General features: G+C 36.1%; 1 protein-coding gene across 3 annotated transcripts; it reads right to left on the bottom strand.

Moving 5' to 3' along the window:
• Nucleotides 1-1,068: 1,068 nt before the first annotated feature.
• On the bottom strand, nt 1,069-14,807 carry LOC106880686 (transducin beta-like protein 2). 3 transcript variants are annotated; one of them, XM_089341412.1, is made up of 12 exons: nt 14,641-14,807; nt 10,920-11,126; nt 10,682-10,796; nt 9,843-9,951; nt 8,708-8,807; nt 7,758-7,844; nt 5,676-5,811; nt 4,220-4,269; nt 3,567-3,746; nt 2,755-2,873; nt 2,056-2,242; nt 1,069-1,327 (listed from the first exon to the last, which is right to left on the bottom strand). In XM_089341412.1, the coding sequence occupies exons 1-12, from the start codon at nt 14,777-14,779 to the stop codon at nt 1,248-1,250; spliced, it is 1,509 nt and encodes a 502-aa protein (XP_089197538.1). In that variant the 5' UTR covers nt 14,780-14,807; the 3' UTR covers nt 1,069-1,247. The 3 variants fall into 3 exon arrangements, with proteins under 3 accessions (XP_089197538.1, XP_089197539.1, XP_014786229.1); XM_089341413.1 differs by lacking the exon at nt 14,641-14,807 and adding an exon at nt 13,273-13,483; XM_014930743.3 differs by lacking the exon at nt 2,755-2,873.
• Nucleotides 14,808-16,034: the final 1,227 nt, after the last annotated feature.

Raw genomic sequence — 16,034 nt, 5'->3', positions numbered from 1 at the left:
TTGTGTCAGAGGTAATGACTGACCATCTCAAGGCTTCAATATAGCAACTGAGTGAGAAAGAGGGAGAGAGCATGAGAGAGAGAGAGAGAGAGAGAGAGCGACTGAAAGTGTACAATGAAATTGCTGTGGAGAGTGGAATAGTCAACATTTCTTTAAACAGTCCTTCTTCACACTTTCATTGCTGTATTTCTGCAGAAATACTCTTCCTTAGTTTCAATTATTTTTAGAATAATTAAGAATTTTGTAAAATAATTTTGTCATTATTAAGCTGCTGCTTGAAACTTTGAAATTTTGATGGAAGATTTTGATTTAGATCACTTTGAGACAGGATGTTTGTGTCCTTAGACCAGGGGCAGTCACAGGCTGGTTGGCAATGAATGGGTTAAGGAGAAAATAAAAGAAAGACAGCAGAGTTTTTCATATGCAGACAGGAAGTAGAAGAAGAAAGAGGCTGGATGAGAAGAGATATTTTATCACTGTCTGATGTATTTGATTGCCAAGAGTTCAAATCGAGAGTAATCATGTATTCTCGCTCAAATGTTGTTTTTCACATGCCACCGGCACAAGTGCCAGTAAGGCGATGCTGGTAATGATCACGCTCAAATGGTGCTTTTTGTACCACCGGCACTGGGGCCAGTCAGCGGCCCTGGCAATGATCACGCTCGGATGGTGCTCTTTGCGCTCCACTAGTACGGATGCCAGTCATTCGGTGCTGGCATTGAATTGTATGTGGCAGATGCTCAGGAGCAATAAACACTGAAAATGTGCAGAGAACAACTTCTGCCACATTCTACATATATATATATATATATATTGTTTTTATGTCAAGTTATATATAGAAATAATGTAAACTAAAGGATTCCTCAATACTTTGTACTTCAGCACATGTTTTATTAAAATTTTACAAGGAGAACGTTGACAGTGAATTTGAAGTTTCAGCTTGCTTGCTGTCATCAGACACACACACACACACACACACAGATAATATAAACTTAAATAGAACTGTTTGTAATTGAGTGTGTGTACATGTATAATTTTTACAAAGATGGAAAAAATTAAGCAAAAACATTGAAAATCAATTATTTTTATTGGAAAAATTGCACAGCAATGTGTAGTTGAATACAATTGCAAGGTGGTGAGGGTGGGTGGTTGGTTGGGTATAAAATAATTTGAATGGTATTGAACATGGATCAATCAGCAGGTCCCTGAGACAGAATGGTTGATTTGATTTTTATTTGTCTTTTTCATCAGCAATGTTTCCTTGTACTCAGTCTCAAACTACCTCCATATTCACGATGATTTTGGAAGAATTTCTTGCAATGCATCACTGAAAGACACAGAGACATTAAAAGAGGGATAAAACAAACAGAAAATAAAATGTAAGTAAAAGCATTTTAAATGATTTATGTAGGAGTGAATACAACTTTCAGCCCTTTTAAAACCCCTTAAAATGCAGATCATTCTGTCAAATGTAATGCTTATTTATTCCCATTTTTAAAAATTAATCATGCATTATTTTGAGGCTTTGAGATTTCAGTGATGTGATGGTTTATTTTGAGAATGACATTGTATGGTAGGTGTGAGAGGTTGGATCTTTTTGGTTTGAACATAAAACAGAATATTTGGGCCAGACACGACTAGTTTCAACCCTTTAGCATTCAGGATACTTTGTCAAATATGCTTATTAATTCACGATGTCTTGAATTAATCATAGCTCAGTGGTTAGAGCATCGGGCTCACAATCATGAGGTAGTCTACTGTATAAACCTGAATAGGCCCTGGGAGAGTGGTGGCAAATGCAAGGACTACTGTGGGTGGCACACACTCTAGTTATGCCTCTGCAAAAAGGATGGGCACCAGGTAAGATATATGGTTGTGAAACACTGCCTCAAAAAGTTCTCTCTAACCCATGCCAGCATGGAAAACATATGTAAAATCAATGACGATAAACATGCCATTATGTAAACTAGAAGATAAACCACTCAGAAGGTGGTGTTTAACCCGATATAAAGAGTGGCTGGAATATTGAAAATAATGTCTTGCTGGAATACATACGTGGCTTCTTGAATCTGTTCTTTAATCCGTTCTGCAACTGTGTTAGAGTTTGTTTTGTTGAGTTTATCATTGAGTTCTTCAATGGCAGCCCTGTAGCCAGTGATGTTGTTAAATATAAGAACATGTTTGTCTCCAATAGAGACAAAGTATTTAGAGTTGCTGTCGAACCGAAGTCCCTCAACTGGACCTAGCAGGGAAGAAAGAAACCAAAATATAAAAAAAAAAAAATAACATTTAGGAAGCAGTGGTTGATGTCAGATTTAATAAAAGAATGAGGAAGCAAACTTCTCTCCACACTGTGAAGAACATTTCCAATATCTTTGGTATTTGGTTATAAATGTTGGCAGAAAAAAAAAACATGATTGATTGAAATAAAAAAATTAAAAAAAAAACTTTGGAGTGATGAAAACCCCAGAACGTGATTGATTAACTTTATTGAATTTAGAGAGGAATAATTAAAATAATAATAATAATAAAAAGGGGCTAGTAGGGTGATTACTTTGTTAAATTAAAGGGATTTTGAAGCCCACTTAAAATGGGTGGTTAATTCAGGGAGAGGAAAAAACATGCATGTTTAGTTTAATGGAAACAGAGAGAGAAAAAGTGAGCATGTGTGTGTGTGTGTGTGTACCAGTATTATGTTATATTGATTTAGCCTGTGTTAAGATGCTGTGCTTAGAAATGGAGAACACTACCAACTTTGGTTGCAGTAAAATCTTTGCTGCAGCAATCAAAACAGCATTCTTTGACCGTTATTGGAATCCGGTTGATAAAATTGTTTTTTCCTCTTATGAAATGAGATTTTTCTCCCGGACAATCTTTATACAAAATAAAATAAAATCTAAACACAGCAAGATAAAAACATACATTTTTAATCTCAAACTAAAAAAGGGAGCCTTTACATGGTTGCTCAACCTGCTAGAAATAACAGCTAAATTTCCCTCAAATCATAAACCACTGTTTGTGGAAAAAAAAAAAAAAGGATAATGTGGTCTTGGGGCCTGCATGTAGGAAAAAGATGGGATGGTCACATGTCTAGAATACCTTTGTCTTGTGAGTGAATTTAGTAGACAGAAACTGGGTGGAAGCCCATCATACACATATTTATATAATGTGTGTGTGTGTGTATTGTGTAAGTGTGTCTTTACGTCCGTGTTTGTCTCCCATCACCACTTGACAACCAGTGTTGGTTTGTTTATGTTCCTATAACTTAGCTGTTCAGCAGGAGAGACTAGCAGAATAAGTATCAAATTTAGAAATGAATCCTGGGGAAGTTGAGGTGAGGGGAGGAGTAGGGTGGTGTTAGTAGATTGTTCAACTAAACCCATCAAGGCGGTGCTCCAGCATGGCTGCAGTCCAATGACTGAAACCAGTAAGAGAGCAAAAAAGAGTACATGTAAAAATGGAGTGAGTGGGAAGCAGTGGTGGTTTAAAGCCCAGAAAAATGGGAAGCGAGAAAACAAACAAACAAAAGAACAAAGACAAAATTTTTTTTTTAAATGATTAAATACCTTCATGAACATTTTCCATCACCATTTCAATTTTTTTTGAAAAGGTGTTGAAGACAACAATTTTGTTTCCATGAGACATTACAACAGTTCGTGAATCAGGTGACAAAACAATGTGTGATGGGTTCGAATGGAAGGTCCCAGTGTATAACAGGTATGGATCTTGTTGTTTTTTGTATTGCACTGTATAAGAGAATTTAATAATAGATCAATGCATAGCAGTCTTTAAAGTATACCAATGTATCAGTCGCTAAAATATTAAGACATATCAAAAATTCATTAATACACAAATATATAAAAATCTAATGCAAATATATAAATAGATGAGTGTTAATAGTTAGAAAACAGTGTTGTAAAAATTATCAAGAATAGCATCTGAGTTCAAATTCTGCTGAGGTGGACTTTGCCCTTCATCCTTTTGGGGTTGATAAAAAATAAGTACTTGACTCTTGTTAAGTACTGGGGTCAATGTGATGGAACTCGATCCCTTCCTTCAAAGTTGCTGGCTTTGTGTCAAAATTAGAAAGAATTCCATTTGGTTCATCAAATTATTAATTATTGGAAAAATGAAGAATTGTGTAATTTTTGAATGAAAACAAATCCAAAGGAATGTATTCATGTTCTTTATTTGTGTGTGTAGAAAGGAAATAGCTTACCATCTGTGTCCCACAATTTCCAAGTTCCATCTTTAGAAGCTGAGGCCATTCTAGAAAAAATAGCAAAAAAAAACCTTATGTACTGAGAAAAACACACACACGTGCACATAATACACATATATATATTCATAACACACATAATACACATATATATATTTAAGGCGTCGAGCTGGCAGAAACGTTAGCACACCGGGCGAAATGCTTAGTGGTATTTCGTCTGCCGCTACGTTCCGAGTTCAAATTCCGCCGAGGTCGATTTTGCCTTTCATCCTTTCGGGGTCGATTAAATAAGTACCAGTTACGTACTGGGGTCGATATAATCGACTTAATCCGTTTGTCTGTCCTTGTTTGTCCCTTCTGTGTGTAGCCCCTTGTGGGTAGTAAAGAAATAACACATATATATATTCATACATATATAAACATGAATATATGTACTTCTCTTCTGCTTATTACCTCAGCTACAATTTTCCCATGAAATATCAAAACATTTATAGATTTGTCAGAACGTCCTTCTCAGCGACCAAGTTCTTTGAACTATCCATTTCACAGGTTAGTCCCAGGCCTCCTTCTCAGAATATCTATTGACAGGATTTGAACTTGGGGTCATTACTAATGTCAAACATTCTATCATTTCAAAAACTCATCCTGAAATTTACCACTTATATAAATATTTGTTTCTGCGAGTCTATTCTTGTCAGAATTTCAATAACAGACTTCCATCATGGTGCAGGCATGGCTGTGTGGTTAAGAAACTTGTTTTGCAACCACAGCTCCCAAGTTCAATTCCACTGTATAGTACTTTGGGCAAGTGACTTCTGCCATGGTCTCAGACATGCTAATAGCTTGTGAGTGAAAATTTGGTAGACAGAAACCAAGGAGCTTGATCTCTGTGTGTGTGTGTGTGTATATATATATATATATATATATATATATATTCCCTTGTCTTCATATGTGAGTGCTGATCGCAAACAAAGCATAACCATTCATGCAAATGAAGTTTCTTTGTTTGAGATTCTCTGCAAAACCATGTTTGGGATATTGTTCAATAGACTGGAGGAATTATTTACCTTGCTTGTAAAACAAGAGGGTGGTCACATCTGGCATGTGTTTGATCATAGACCTCGTTTGATTGAGGTTGACTCGAGGTAACATCATCAACAACATCTAGAGCCTATTGGAACTTATCTTGTTTTCAGTCAATTAAACTCCAGAAACTGCTTTGTAGTGCTAGAAACATCATCATCATCATCGTTTAACGTCCGCTTTCCATGCTAGCATGGGTTGGACGATTTGACTGAGGACTGGTGAAACCGGATGGCAACACCAGGCTCCAGTCTAAGAAATAATTTATCTTAGCTGAGTACGACCATCCTATATCTTCTTATTTCAGGTGGCCACAAATAACTGACAGATCTGTCACACAAACACACAGAATGTAATAGAAAATGTATGTAACCTTGTGGAGTCCATGTTGAAGCTGAAACATTTCACACCGGCGCTGTGTCCTTTCAGTTCAAAAGCTCGAGAGACTTCCTTAAAAAGTAGAGACTTGTCAAAACAAACTTCCCACACTTTGACATCAGGTGTGAAACCTATTAAATAAACAAATAATTAGGTCGCTTGAAACATAAAGGTAAACACACACACACACACACACACACATAAATGAATGGTAGTCTCTAGCAGTCTAAGGAAGATGGTTCTGCAATTTCTTACTGAACTGCCTGCAAAAAAAAAAAATCATTTGTTTATAGTGATCAAATATGGGTGTTGCAAATTAGGTCACTCCCTCCATCAAATCAACGTTGCTTGAACACATACGCAGTGTACTACGTGTCAGGTGTTGAAGTGATTGCAAAACAACCTGAGATGAAGTGTTTTACCCATGAACACAATGCCCCACCCGGTCTGGGAACTAAAACCATGACATATACCTATATATATATATATATATATATCGTGATATACCATGCTTGAGAAGACCCATCAAGCCAAGTGAAATTGTAGTCGTGGCTGATGCCAGTGTCGTGTAAATGGCACGTGAAAAGCACCCTCGAACATAGGCAATGTGCTTTGAGAAGACCTGTCGAGATCGTAGTTGTAGCTGATGTCAGTGCTGTGCCGGTGGCACATAAAAAGCACCCAGTACACTCTCCTGAGTGGTTGGCATTAGGAAGGGCATCCAGCTGTAGAAACCATGCCAAATCAGATTGGAGCCTGGTGCAGCTCCCCAGCTTACCAGTTTTCAGTCAAACTGTCCAACCCATGCCAGCATGGAAAAACGGATGTATGATGATGATGATGATGATATATATATATATATATATATATATATATATATATATAATATGCCCAGTATGGAGCTGAGAAGACCATAGTTCTAATGAGTACTCAATGTACATGTTGGATATATAAATAGACACATTTTATTTCCATATCAACACACATACATACATACACATATATATATATATGCATCCCATTGCATAAAACTGTGAAGCTGGGGTTCATGAACTTTATCAGTCCATCATCATCATCTCCATTGTAAGCCACCTCCTCACTACCTGTAACTTTATCACTTGACCCAGAAAACTAGGTCACATGACATTACAGAAGGTGAAAGGTAACAGCACAGGAAATTTCAGAAAGGGTGAACACAACAATAATCATCCCTTACACCCACTACACACACCCACTACACACAGTAGCACATCCCACCCCTGCCCCTATGACAGGCCTTCAGCAGTTAAATTGCTCCTCAATCAAAGTCAATTATTTCCACACTGAGAGAGAAAGGGAGAGAGAGAAAAAAATTGATAGATATATAGATAAGATAGTGTGTGTGTGTGTGTATACATACAGATAAGATATATATATATATATATATATAGAGAGAGAGAGAGAGATAGATTGATAAGATATATATATATATATATATATATATATATATATATATATATATAGAGAGAGAGAGAGAGAGAGAGATGTGAGAAGAGAAGGATGTGGTGGCCACATTTGGAACAGCTGCTGTCAACAGTTTGCAATTTACGAAAGAAGTTTTAAATTTCACTGTATGCAAATTTTAACATTTTCCTCTGACATTACAAACAGCAACAACTATACATGCAGCCACGAATCACAATTTCAGCCTTTCTCGGTTCAGATTCTAATGATGTTGACGATGATGATGGGAATGATTGTCTTGCTGTCATCATCTTCGTTTTTGAGTTGAACCCATTCTATTTTTGTGTTTACCAGCATAATTTACATAGTTCTACACATTCCTTTTTGGAAGGAACTTAAACCCAGTTTTCATATATAGACATGTATACACATACACACACTCATATACACTATGCATATATAAAACCTGATAATATATGCACACACACACACAGTGAGTTTTATAAGAATGCAATGCACCAGTGATTGTTCCTCCTGGAAACTCAGAACGACATCATTTTTTTTCATAAAAACACGAAGAAAGAAAAGAAAAGTCATGAGAAAAGAAATGAAATAAAATCAAATCAAAACTAACCTGATGATCCAATGAAACGTCCACAATGAGAGACCAAAGCTAAGCTATTGGTCACTTGGTGGGTGTCAATTGTTGCAAGGATGTCTCCTGAAAGACAGAAACAAAAGACAATGGCATTTATCATAATAGTTTTGAATAACAAAGAATTTTAGAGCAAGAATTTCATAATGTCAAAGAAGTTTAGAACATCAAAGAATTTCAGAATAACAATGAATTTTAAAACAAGAATTTCAGAATGGCAAAGAATTTTAGAATAACAATGGATGTTGGAACTAGAATTCTAAAATTCTAAAAGAATTTTAGAATGATGATAATTTCAGAGTAACAAAGAATTTTAGAATAACAAGAATAGCAGAACAATAAAGAATTACAGAATAATAAGGATTTTCAAATAAAATAAGAATTTCCTCATCATCATCATTTAACATCGGTTTTCTATGCTGATGATTTGACAGGAGTTGGTTAACCAAAGGACTGTGACAAGCTCCAATATCTGCTTTGGCATAGTATTTATGGCTAGATGCCCTTCCTAATGCCAACCACTTTACAGAGTGTACTGGGTGCTTTTTACACAGCAAAAGGAGTAATGATGGGGGAGTAGTATCAAGGGAGGTGGGTTTCTGTCAGGTGATGAAAAGCTAAAGTATAGTAGAGAAGATACAGGAGTACTCCAGTTGGAAAAGAGAGAGAAGAAGAAAGAAGGAGAGATATGATGGTGGTGAAGGTTGGTAAAGTGTACCTTTAAGTTACAAAGAGATGAACATAAAAGAAGTGGTACAGAAAACTGGACAATAGGAAATGGATTGTTAAATTCAGAATAATAATTTTAGAATGACAAAGATTTCCAAATACTAAAAAAATCCAAATTAACAAAGAATTTCAAAATAATGAAAGAATATTTTTGATTTTCAAGAATTTCCAAATGACAACAAATTCTTAGTGTGGCTCACCTTTTATGCTGATGACAAAGATTGTGGTATTGGCATAACCCACCATGATAAAACGGCCATTGGAAGCAACACCAATATTTCGTATATCAGCTTTGTTGTACTAAAACAAGAAAAGAGAAATATATTTAGATGGAAACACATCTTTTATTTATGTATTTAATTATCTATCTCTCTATCTATCTATCTATCTATCTATCTATCTATCTTTATGTATATGTGCATATGTGTGTGTATTCTTTTATTCTTTTCCTTGTTTCACTCAATTGACTATGGCCATGCTGGAGCACCACCTTAAAGGGTCTTTTAGTTGAAGAAAGTGACCCCAGCACTTATTCATTGTAACCCTAGTACTTATTCTTATTGGTCTCTTTTGCCGAACTGCTAAGTTACAGGGACGTAAACACACCAACATTGGTTGTCAATGTAATTTGAATGCTAAAGGGTTAACCATTGAATGACTACAGGGGTCCACCAGAATAAAATAATAATCAAAGGGGTCCTTAGAGAAAAAGATGGTTGAGAACCACAGGTATCAGGTATCGACTAATGGCTTGTTGATCAGACAAACAGCAAACTGTCAATGAATATGGCAGATAGAGCAGACAAGCATTTACTGTGTGAATGGTATTAGTGAGTTCGTTTGAGTTACTGAAGTGTGTCGTGTTGTTACGCTTGAATGTTTCAAGCACATGGTAAAGAGAGTGAATTTACAGAAACAGTAGAACAGTGTGTTAAATGAATGTCTTAAAAGAGGTTGTTGTGCTTGTTTGTTTGTTTGTTGTTGTGTCAGTTAGGGTTGGGCATGGGATTAGGGTCGTCTGAAGAGTGTGACATGAAGATATGCTTCAGAAAGAAATGGAATGAAAAGGACAAGACAATGAAAGAGAACATGTTATGGAGATTGAATGGGAGAAGAAGAGGGGGGGGGGAAGAATGAGAAAGAAGGAAAGAAAGGGTAAAAAAAATGAAAGGAGAGAAAGACAAGGAGGAAATAAGAGAAGAAAAAAAGAAGAAAAGAAAAGAAAAAAACAAATAAAGAAGAACAGCAAGAAAGGTGGAAGACAGGAAAGTGGGAAAGGAAGAGAGAAAGAAAGAAAGAAAGAAAGGAGTGAATAATATGGAAATGTAGTCTTACTTTAGGGAAATCAAACGCAGCTACAAAGCTTCCTATGCTTCCATCGTTCTTCTTTCCAATTCGGTAAATCCGCAAAATGTTTTTTCTTGCCAAACTCACTAAAAACGCTCTGCACAGAAAGAGCAAAGAAAAAACAAAAATCATTTCATTTCATGTACATATATGAATTGGTTGAGCATTAGACAAAGCAGACATTGGAGCACAATGCAGTCCTCTGGCTTTTTGGATCCTGTCAAACTGTTTAACCCAAGCCAACATGGAAGACAGATGTTAAACGACGATGATGGATATATACAGCTGAGTGAACTGGAGCAATGTGAAATAAAGTGTCTTGCCCAAGAACACAACACACAGCCCGGTCTAGGAATTGAACTCATGATTGTGAGCCTGATGCTCTAACTACTGAGTTGAGATGCAGTCTGGCTTAGTTCCGTGAAGAAGTTGATGTTGTAAGGTGATTGGAGAAATCAACCTTTTAGCATTCAGATTTCTCTATCAAGTGCAAACTTATTTATTCACATTGATATGAATTACTCATGTATTACCATGTAGCTTTGAGATTTCAATGAGGTAATTGTTTAATTTTTAGAATAACATTGTAGAGTAAGTGTGAGAGGCCAGATCTGGCCAGTCACGAGATAAAACAGGTAGAAAATTCAGGCTGGATATGGCCAGTTTAAATGCTGTAGAGTTAATCACAGGTCAGAGCTAACCTGGGGTTAAAAAAAATCATAATGCAACATAAAAGGTAAGAAATTCATAAAATAACCAAAGCAAAAAAAACAAACAAAACAAACAAACAAAAAAGAAAATAAATAAAGTGTATTTTTTTTTCTTACTTTGTATCAGGGCTGAATCGAACCCGTGTTGCATGATCTACATCAATGGGAGCTCGAATATATCGATGTTCTTTGTGAGAAAAATTTTTGATACTCCATATGAATGCAGAACGATCTGCAAGAAGAGATAAAGGGTCAGTAATTATTATCATGACACAGGAACTAAGTAAAAGAGAGGGACATCATCATTATTCTTTAGTCAAATCAATCTAGCAACCAAAGATTTGACTTTACTTACCTTCAGCGACTGTTATAAAATATTTTCCGTTCTGACTGAAATCCATGTCTAAAATGGTGTTTGTGTGTCCTTTCAGTGTCGTCAGCAACCATGGGTGAGTGTACGTGACCTGTGCCTTTTTCTTAGTTGTAAAGGGTTTCTTTGCTGCTTTGTTTGCAGGCTGTTTCCCATTCTGACTCTGATTCTGCTTTGGTTTCGGCTTTGTTGCTGTGGAAAGAATGGAAATAATAATAATAATAATAATAATAACAATAATCCTTTCTACTCAAGGCGTAAGGCCTGAAATTTTGAGGGGAGGGGGACTAGTCAATTACATTGATCTCAGTGTTTCACTGGTACTTATTTATTGACTCCGAAAGGATGTAAAAGGCAAAGTTGACCTCGGTGGAATTTGAATTCAGAATGTAGCGATGGGTGAAATACTGTTAAGCATTTTGTCCAGTGTGCTAATGATTCTGTTAGCCTGACCTGCTAGAATTAGCAGCCAAATGTCCCTCAAACCACAGTTAAAGCTAGTTATTACCAGGAATTGAAGACAAGGTGAGAGCAAGTACCATGTTTTTGCTAATTGTTTGAGGTACTCATGTATGTTGATTAAATTGACCCCAGCGCACAGCTGGTATTTTATTTTATCAACCCCGAAAGGGATAAAAAAAAAAAAAAAGAACCTAATACATATGAGGATCTCTGGTTGTTCCAGTAGGTCAACCTTATTTATATGCTACAACAATGTTGGGTTGTATCAAACATTTTTAGCACCAGTGTCCTTTGGTGTAATGTACAAGATATGTTTCAGGTTTTGAGACTTTTTGCAGGAGAGAAATTTATTAATTTCAAAGAAGCACAAAACCCTAATATCCCAGAAAGTAGGATCCTGACTTCAATCCACTTTCTGAAATCCCCATGGAAGTCCTCCAAAGCGTCCATGACTCTTCATCTTCTCCTTCAGCCCCAAAAGTCACAGGGAGCAAAGTCTGGGCGCTAGAGAGGGTGAGGGACAGTTTTGATTGCCAACCACTCTCGGAGTGGTTGGCGTTAGGAAGGGCATACACCCGTAGAAATTCTGCCAAATCAGATTGGAGCCTGGTGTAGCCATCTGGTTTCACCAGTTCTCAGTCAAATCGTCCAACCTATGCTAGCATGGAAAGCGGACGTTAAACGACGATGATGATGATGATCTCGGTCAAGTACTTGGTTACTAGTATGGAAATATGGACAAGTGCATTATCTTGGTCTAGGTACACTGGCCTTTTACAATGAAATAGTTTTATGAATTCCTTCCAAACTTCTACAAAGTACTCTTTGTTGACTGTCTGGCCAGAGAAACCAGTCAATGTAGATGAGGCCCTTGCTGTCAAAAAATGAGCTCATCATGAGCTTCCTGGTGGACTTGCTTTGCTTAGCATTTTGTGCCAGTGAAAAACAGATGCTTAGCTCATACAAAATTATCCACAAACAGTCTGGAATATTTCATAAGTTTCTTTAGCATTTAACGCAAAACTTTATTGCATAAAGCTATGTTTAAAGTACTGTTACAGCCATCTCCTTCAACCTAGAATGACATAAGTTGGCAGGTCAGCTTATTAGATGTATATGAATGATATACTAAAGTTACAATAATCTCGGACAGTTATAACTGCCTCTCCTAAAAAAGTCTTAAAACTTCTGGAATGTACCTCTTATGATTGAAGAATATGCATGGCACTTTTTTCTTAATTTATTTACTGATATATTTATGTTCTGTTTACTTATGTAAATTGTATTCTTTTTCAATAAAAAACTTGTGGTGGGTGAACGAGACTCATAATAAAGGGACACCAGACATGACCACGTCATTTTTTTTTTTTTACTTTTTTATTCTCGACACAACATATCTAGGACCAGAATATCCAACGTGTCTTTTTTTTTTTTTTTAAAGGCGGTTGAATGGATTGGACAGGTATTTCGATGTTAGTTCTAGCAGGTGGAGCTTTCTCAAAGGATATAAACGACAACATAATGAAGCCTATATTAGAAATTAAATATTTCAAAAATACAGGCTATAATTTTGACAATATTGTGGTTGTACAATTAACTATGCCGAGGGCGGCCGATTTGAAAAGCCGGACTCATAAATTGGGCTATAAAGGCAGATAACTCTAAACCAGCTAAAACCCTTGCCAACGTGTTCAATGAAAATACATGTCACATATGCACCTGATTGTTTATTTGTAAATATTAATTTTTTTTAAATGCATTTATTTGTAATAATATAAATAAACCACCATTTCTCTTATTACTATTCGGCTAAAAATATATTGCTAATAAACATGCGTACACAAACGTTATTTTTAACCGAGTTAACTAGAAATACCTTTGTCTTCCGTAGACACCATACCATCTCTTTAATGGAAGTAATAAAACGATTTTATTGCAATATTTTGCAGCATTCGTTTCAGCAACCCCAGCAGAGTTTTTGCCTTTTATATTCGTGCATAGACAGCTTCTTCACGTGTTTCTTCTGTATCCCAACTATAACATGAGACAAAACTTTTTCGCTCCAGTAGAGACTCACTCGAGCAGATCTTTGAGCAAAGGCATTCCAGCCGTAACTATTCTACCGTTTTGTTTATCGGGAACTAAATTCTGTGAGTTGCATACGGCTTTATTTAAGGCGGTAGAATGTGATTTGGAGGGATCATTTAGCTGCTACTTCTAGCACGCCTATTAACCCACGTAAACACTCATCATTTGTTGTTTAGCCCTGAGCGAATCTTGACCGAACAGATCAAGAATCAAAAGCATTCCTTTAATGACCATCCCATCTTTTTGGAAATACCTAGAACTAACGTTATTTAATGTGTCTGCCCCCCCCTTTTTTTAGACAGTAACATATTTTTTATTTGGCTTCTATTTTTAGCAGGTGACCACGTAGAGGCTCCCTCGTTGGTTCCATAAACTTAATGATGAAAATTATAAAGGACGGGTCATCCTGTATTTTTTAACACGAATTAAATTTTTCTTCAGCGAACGAGCATTGTATATCGAATCAAACAACAAAATAGAGGTTAGCACTAACAAAATATTTGAAATGCATATTTATAATTTATCAGTTAGTTACGAAGAGACTGTGAATTATGTTCAATGTTTATCAGGGGTATTGCATTGTTCATTCCTTGACGTAGTTTTCAGCTCCTTGTTCACCATAACAAACTGAAATTGTTGGTAGGAGACGGGCACAAACAGCATATATATATATATATATAAACCATGTAGTAACATAGATTGATGAGTGAAAGAGATTAAATGCATTTATGATAGATATCTACTTTTGTTGGGTTGACAATTCAAAGTTCAAATTTAACTTAATTAAATGAATTTGTCGAATAAATGCAAAATAAACGGGGGCGGAAGAAGATGTATGTGGAATACTAGGTAATATATAGTTTTGTTTGAAGCCGGTTAAACCCTTCTACTTCGCAATAAAATTGGTATTGTGGAAAAATATAAAAGAAATTGAATTATTTAACAATAAAAAATACAATCAAGAAACAGATCGTCCACTGAGAAATACCCGATCTATTTCTTTTATCATTTATTCCCACGAAAATAATGAAACTGAGAGAGTGAAGCTGATGAAAGGAAAATTTAACGGAAAAGAGAAAAGCCACGAGTAATAAACCCACAACAACGGCATCGAGAAGGAATTTTGCAGAAACATTGTCCCCTCACCACGTCTTACCTGAAGTCTCTTCTATTTCTTTTTCTCTTTCCTCTTTACTTTTCTTTGCAACGAAAAAGAAAAAGACGACCATCATAACTATGGTCCCGAGGACCATAGTTAAAGCTACTATCGGGACTGGAGCTTCTTCTTCGTTCATGTTTTCGAAAAACTTGAAGTTGGTTCCCAAAATTTCGAAGATTGAGAGAAAAACAGAAATGGCAACGCGAAACGAAATGACTGACACGCATGCAAAAATTAAAGTGTGAAACGAGTAAATCTAAAAATAGGATTGCTAAACCCGAAACAGAAAGTATATATATATATATATATATATATATATATATATATATATATATATATATATATATATATGTGTGTGTGTGTGTGTGTGTGTGTGTGTGTGTGTAAATATATCACTTAAAATATTTCGTTAAGGACATGTTCTCAGACAACATGTATATGCCACGTTTACCTATCCTCATTGAAGTAGTTTCCCTTCACGTTCGCCTTTTAATGCCGTTTATGAAGTATATGAACGTTAGCATCCAAAGTAAGGGCTTTAAGGTGGTTGCCCGGTTTGCTAGAAATAGCAGCCCCCGCCCTGCATTTCCCAAATCGAACCTTTCAGTCTTAAAATGGGAGTGGGATTGGATCATGAATATACAAAGAGGCGTGATGGTCACACTTAGAATTCTTTTTAATTCTGTTGTCCATTCAAGCTTGCTCATAGACTCCATGAACGTCACAACTTCTCACTTCCTCTAAAATCTAAACCGGTGAATTTAATCAAAGGTAACTAATATTGCACTTCATTGCGTAATATTACCTTTAGGAGCTAAGAAATATTAGTACTAAGCTCCCTGCCCCCATGGATCGAATCAGCGTTACGGTTTCGAATCACGGTTGGAACAATTTCCCTTCAATAACCTTTATGGAATTCTTTGAAAGCAATTAACGTATAAATTTCAACCATTTCTCGCTAGAAAAAAAACCCCTCTCATTTTTATTGTTAAGCTTATTAAAAAGAAAAAGCACTTATTAATCATTTTGAAATTTGGCGGCAGCTTCAAATGCAGATATAACTGGCAAACTATTTTCCATTAAAAATTGGACCAGGCTCCAGTTTGATCTGGCAGTGTTTCTGCAGCTGGATGCCCTTCCTAACGCCAACCATTCCGTAAGTGTAGAGGGTGCTTTTTATGTGCCACCAACACAAGGGCCAGAGTAGGCTGGCAAAGACCACGATCGGCTGGTGCTTTTTACGTGGCACCGGCAGTTTGATTTGGTTCCGTGCTACTTTAAGTTTCAAACCGTTTTAAATACTATATGTCACTCCTACTAAATGTGTTGAGTGGCGTTTTTCCACTCACTTGTATATATATATATATATATATATATATATATATATATAT

Source organism: Octopus bimaculoides, chromosome 24 (assembly GCF_046866305.1).
Source record: "Octopus bimaculoides isolate indiv1 chromosome 24, ASM4686630v1, whole genome shotgun sequence".
NCBI classification, from domain to species: domain Eukaryota; kingdom Metazoa; phylum Mollusca; class Cephalopoda; order Octopoda; family Octopodidae; genus Octopus; species Octopus bimaculoides.
The sequence above is the reverse complement of the archived record's forward strand: the minus strand, read 5'-3'. Positions and strand labels throughout refer to the sequence as shown.

Bases quoted from the DNA above. Each gene is read 5' to 3' on its own strand.
- LOC106880686 (XM_089341412.1), bottom strand. From the start codon at position 14,779: ATGAACGAAGAAGAAGCTCCAGTCCCGATAGTAGCTTTAACTATGGTC. The intron at 4,270-5,675 runs GTTACATACATT...TATTTTTTCTAG, and splicing joins TTCAACATGGACTCCACAAG to AATGGCCTCAGCTTCTAAAG. The intron at 1,328-2,055 runs GTATGTATTCCA...TGTGTCTTTCAG, and splicing joins GAACAGATTCAAGAAGCCAC to TGATGCATTGCAAGAAATTC.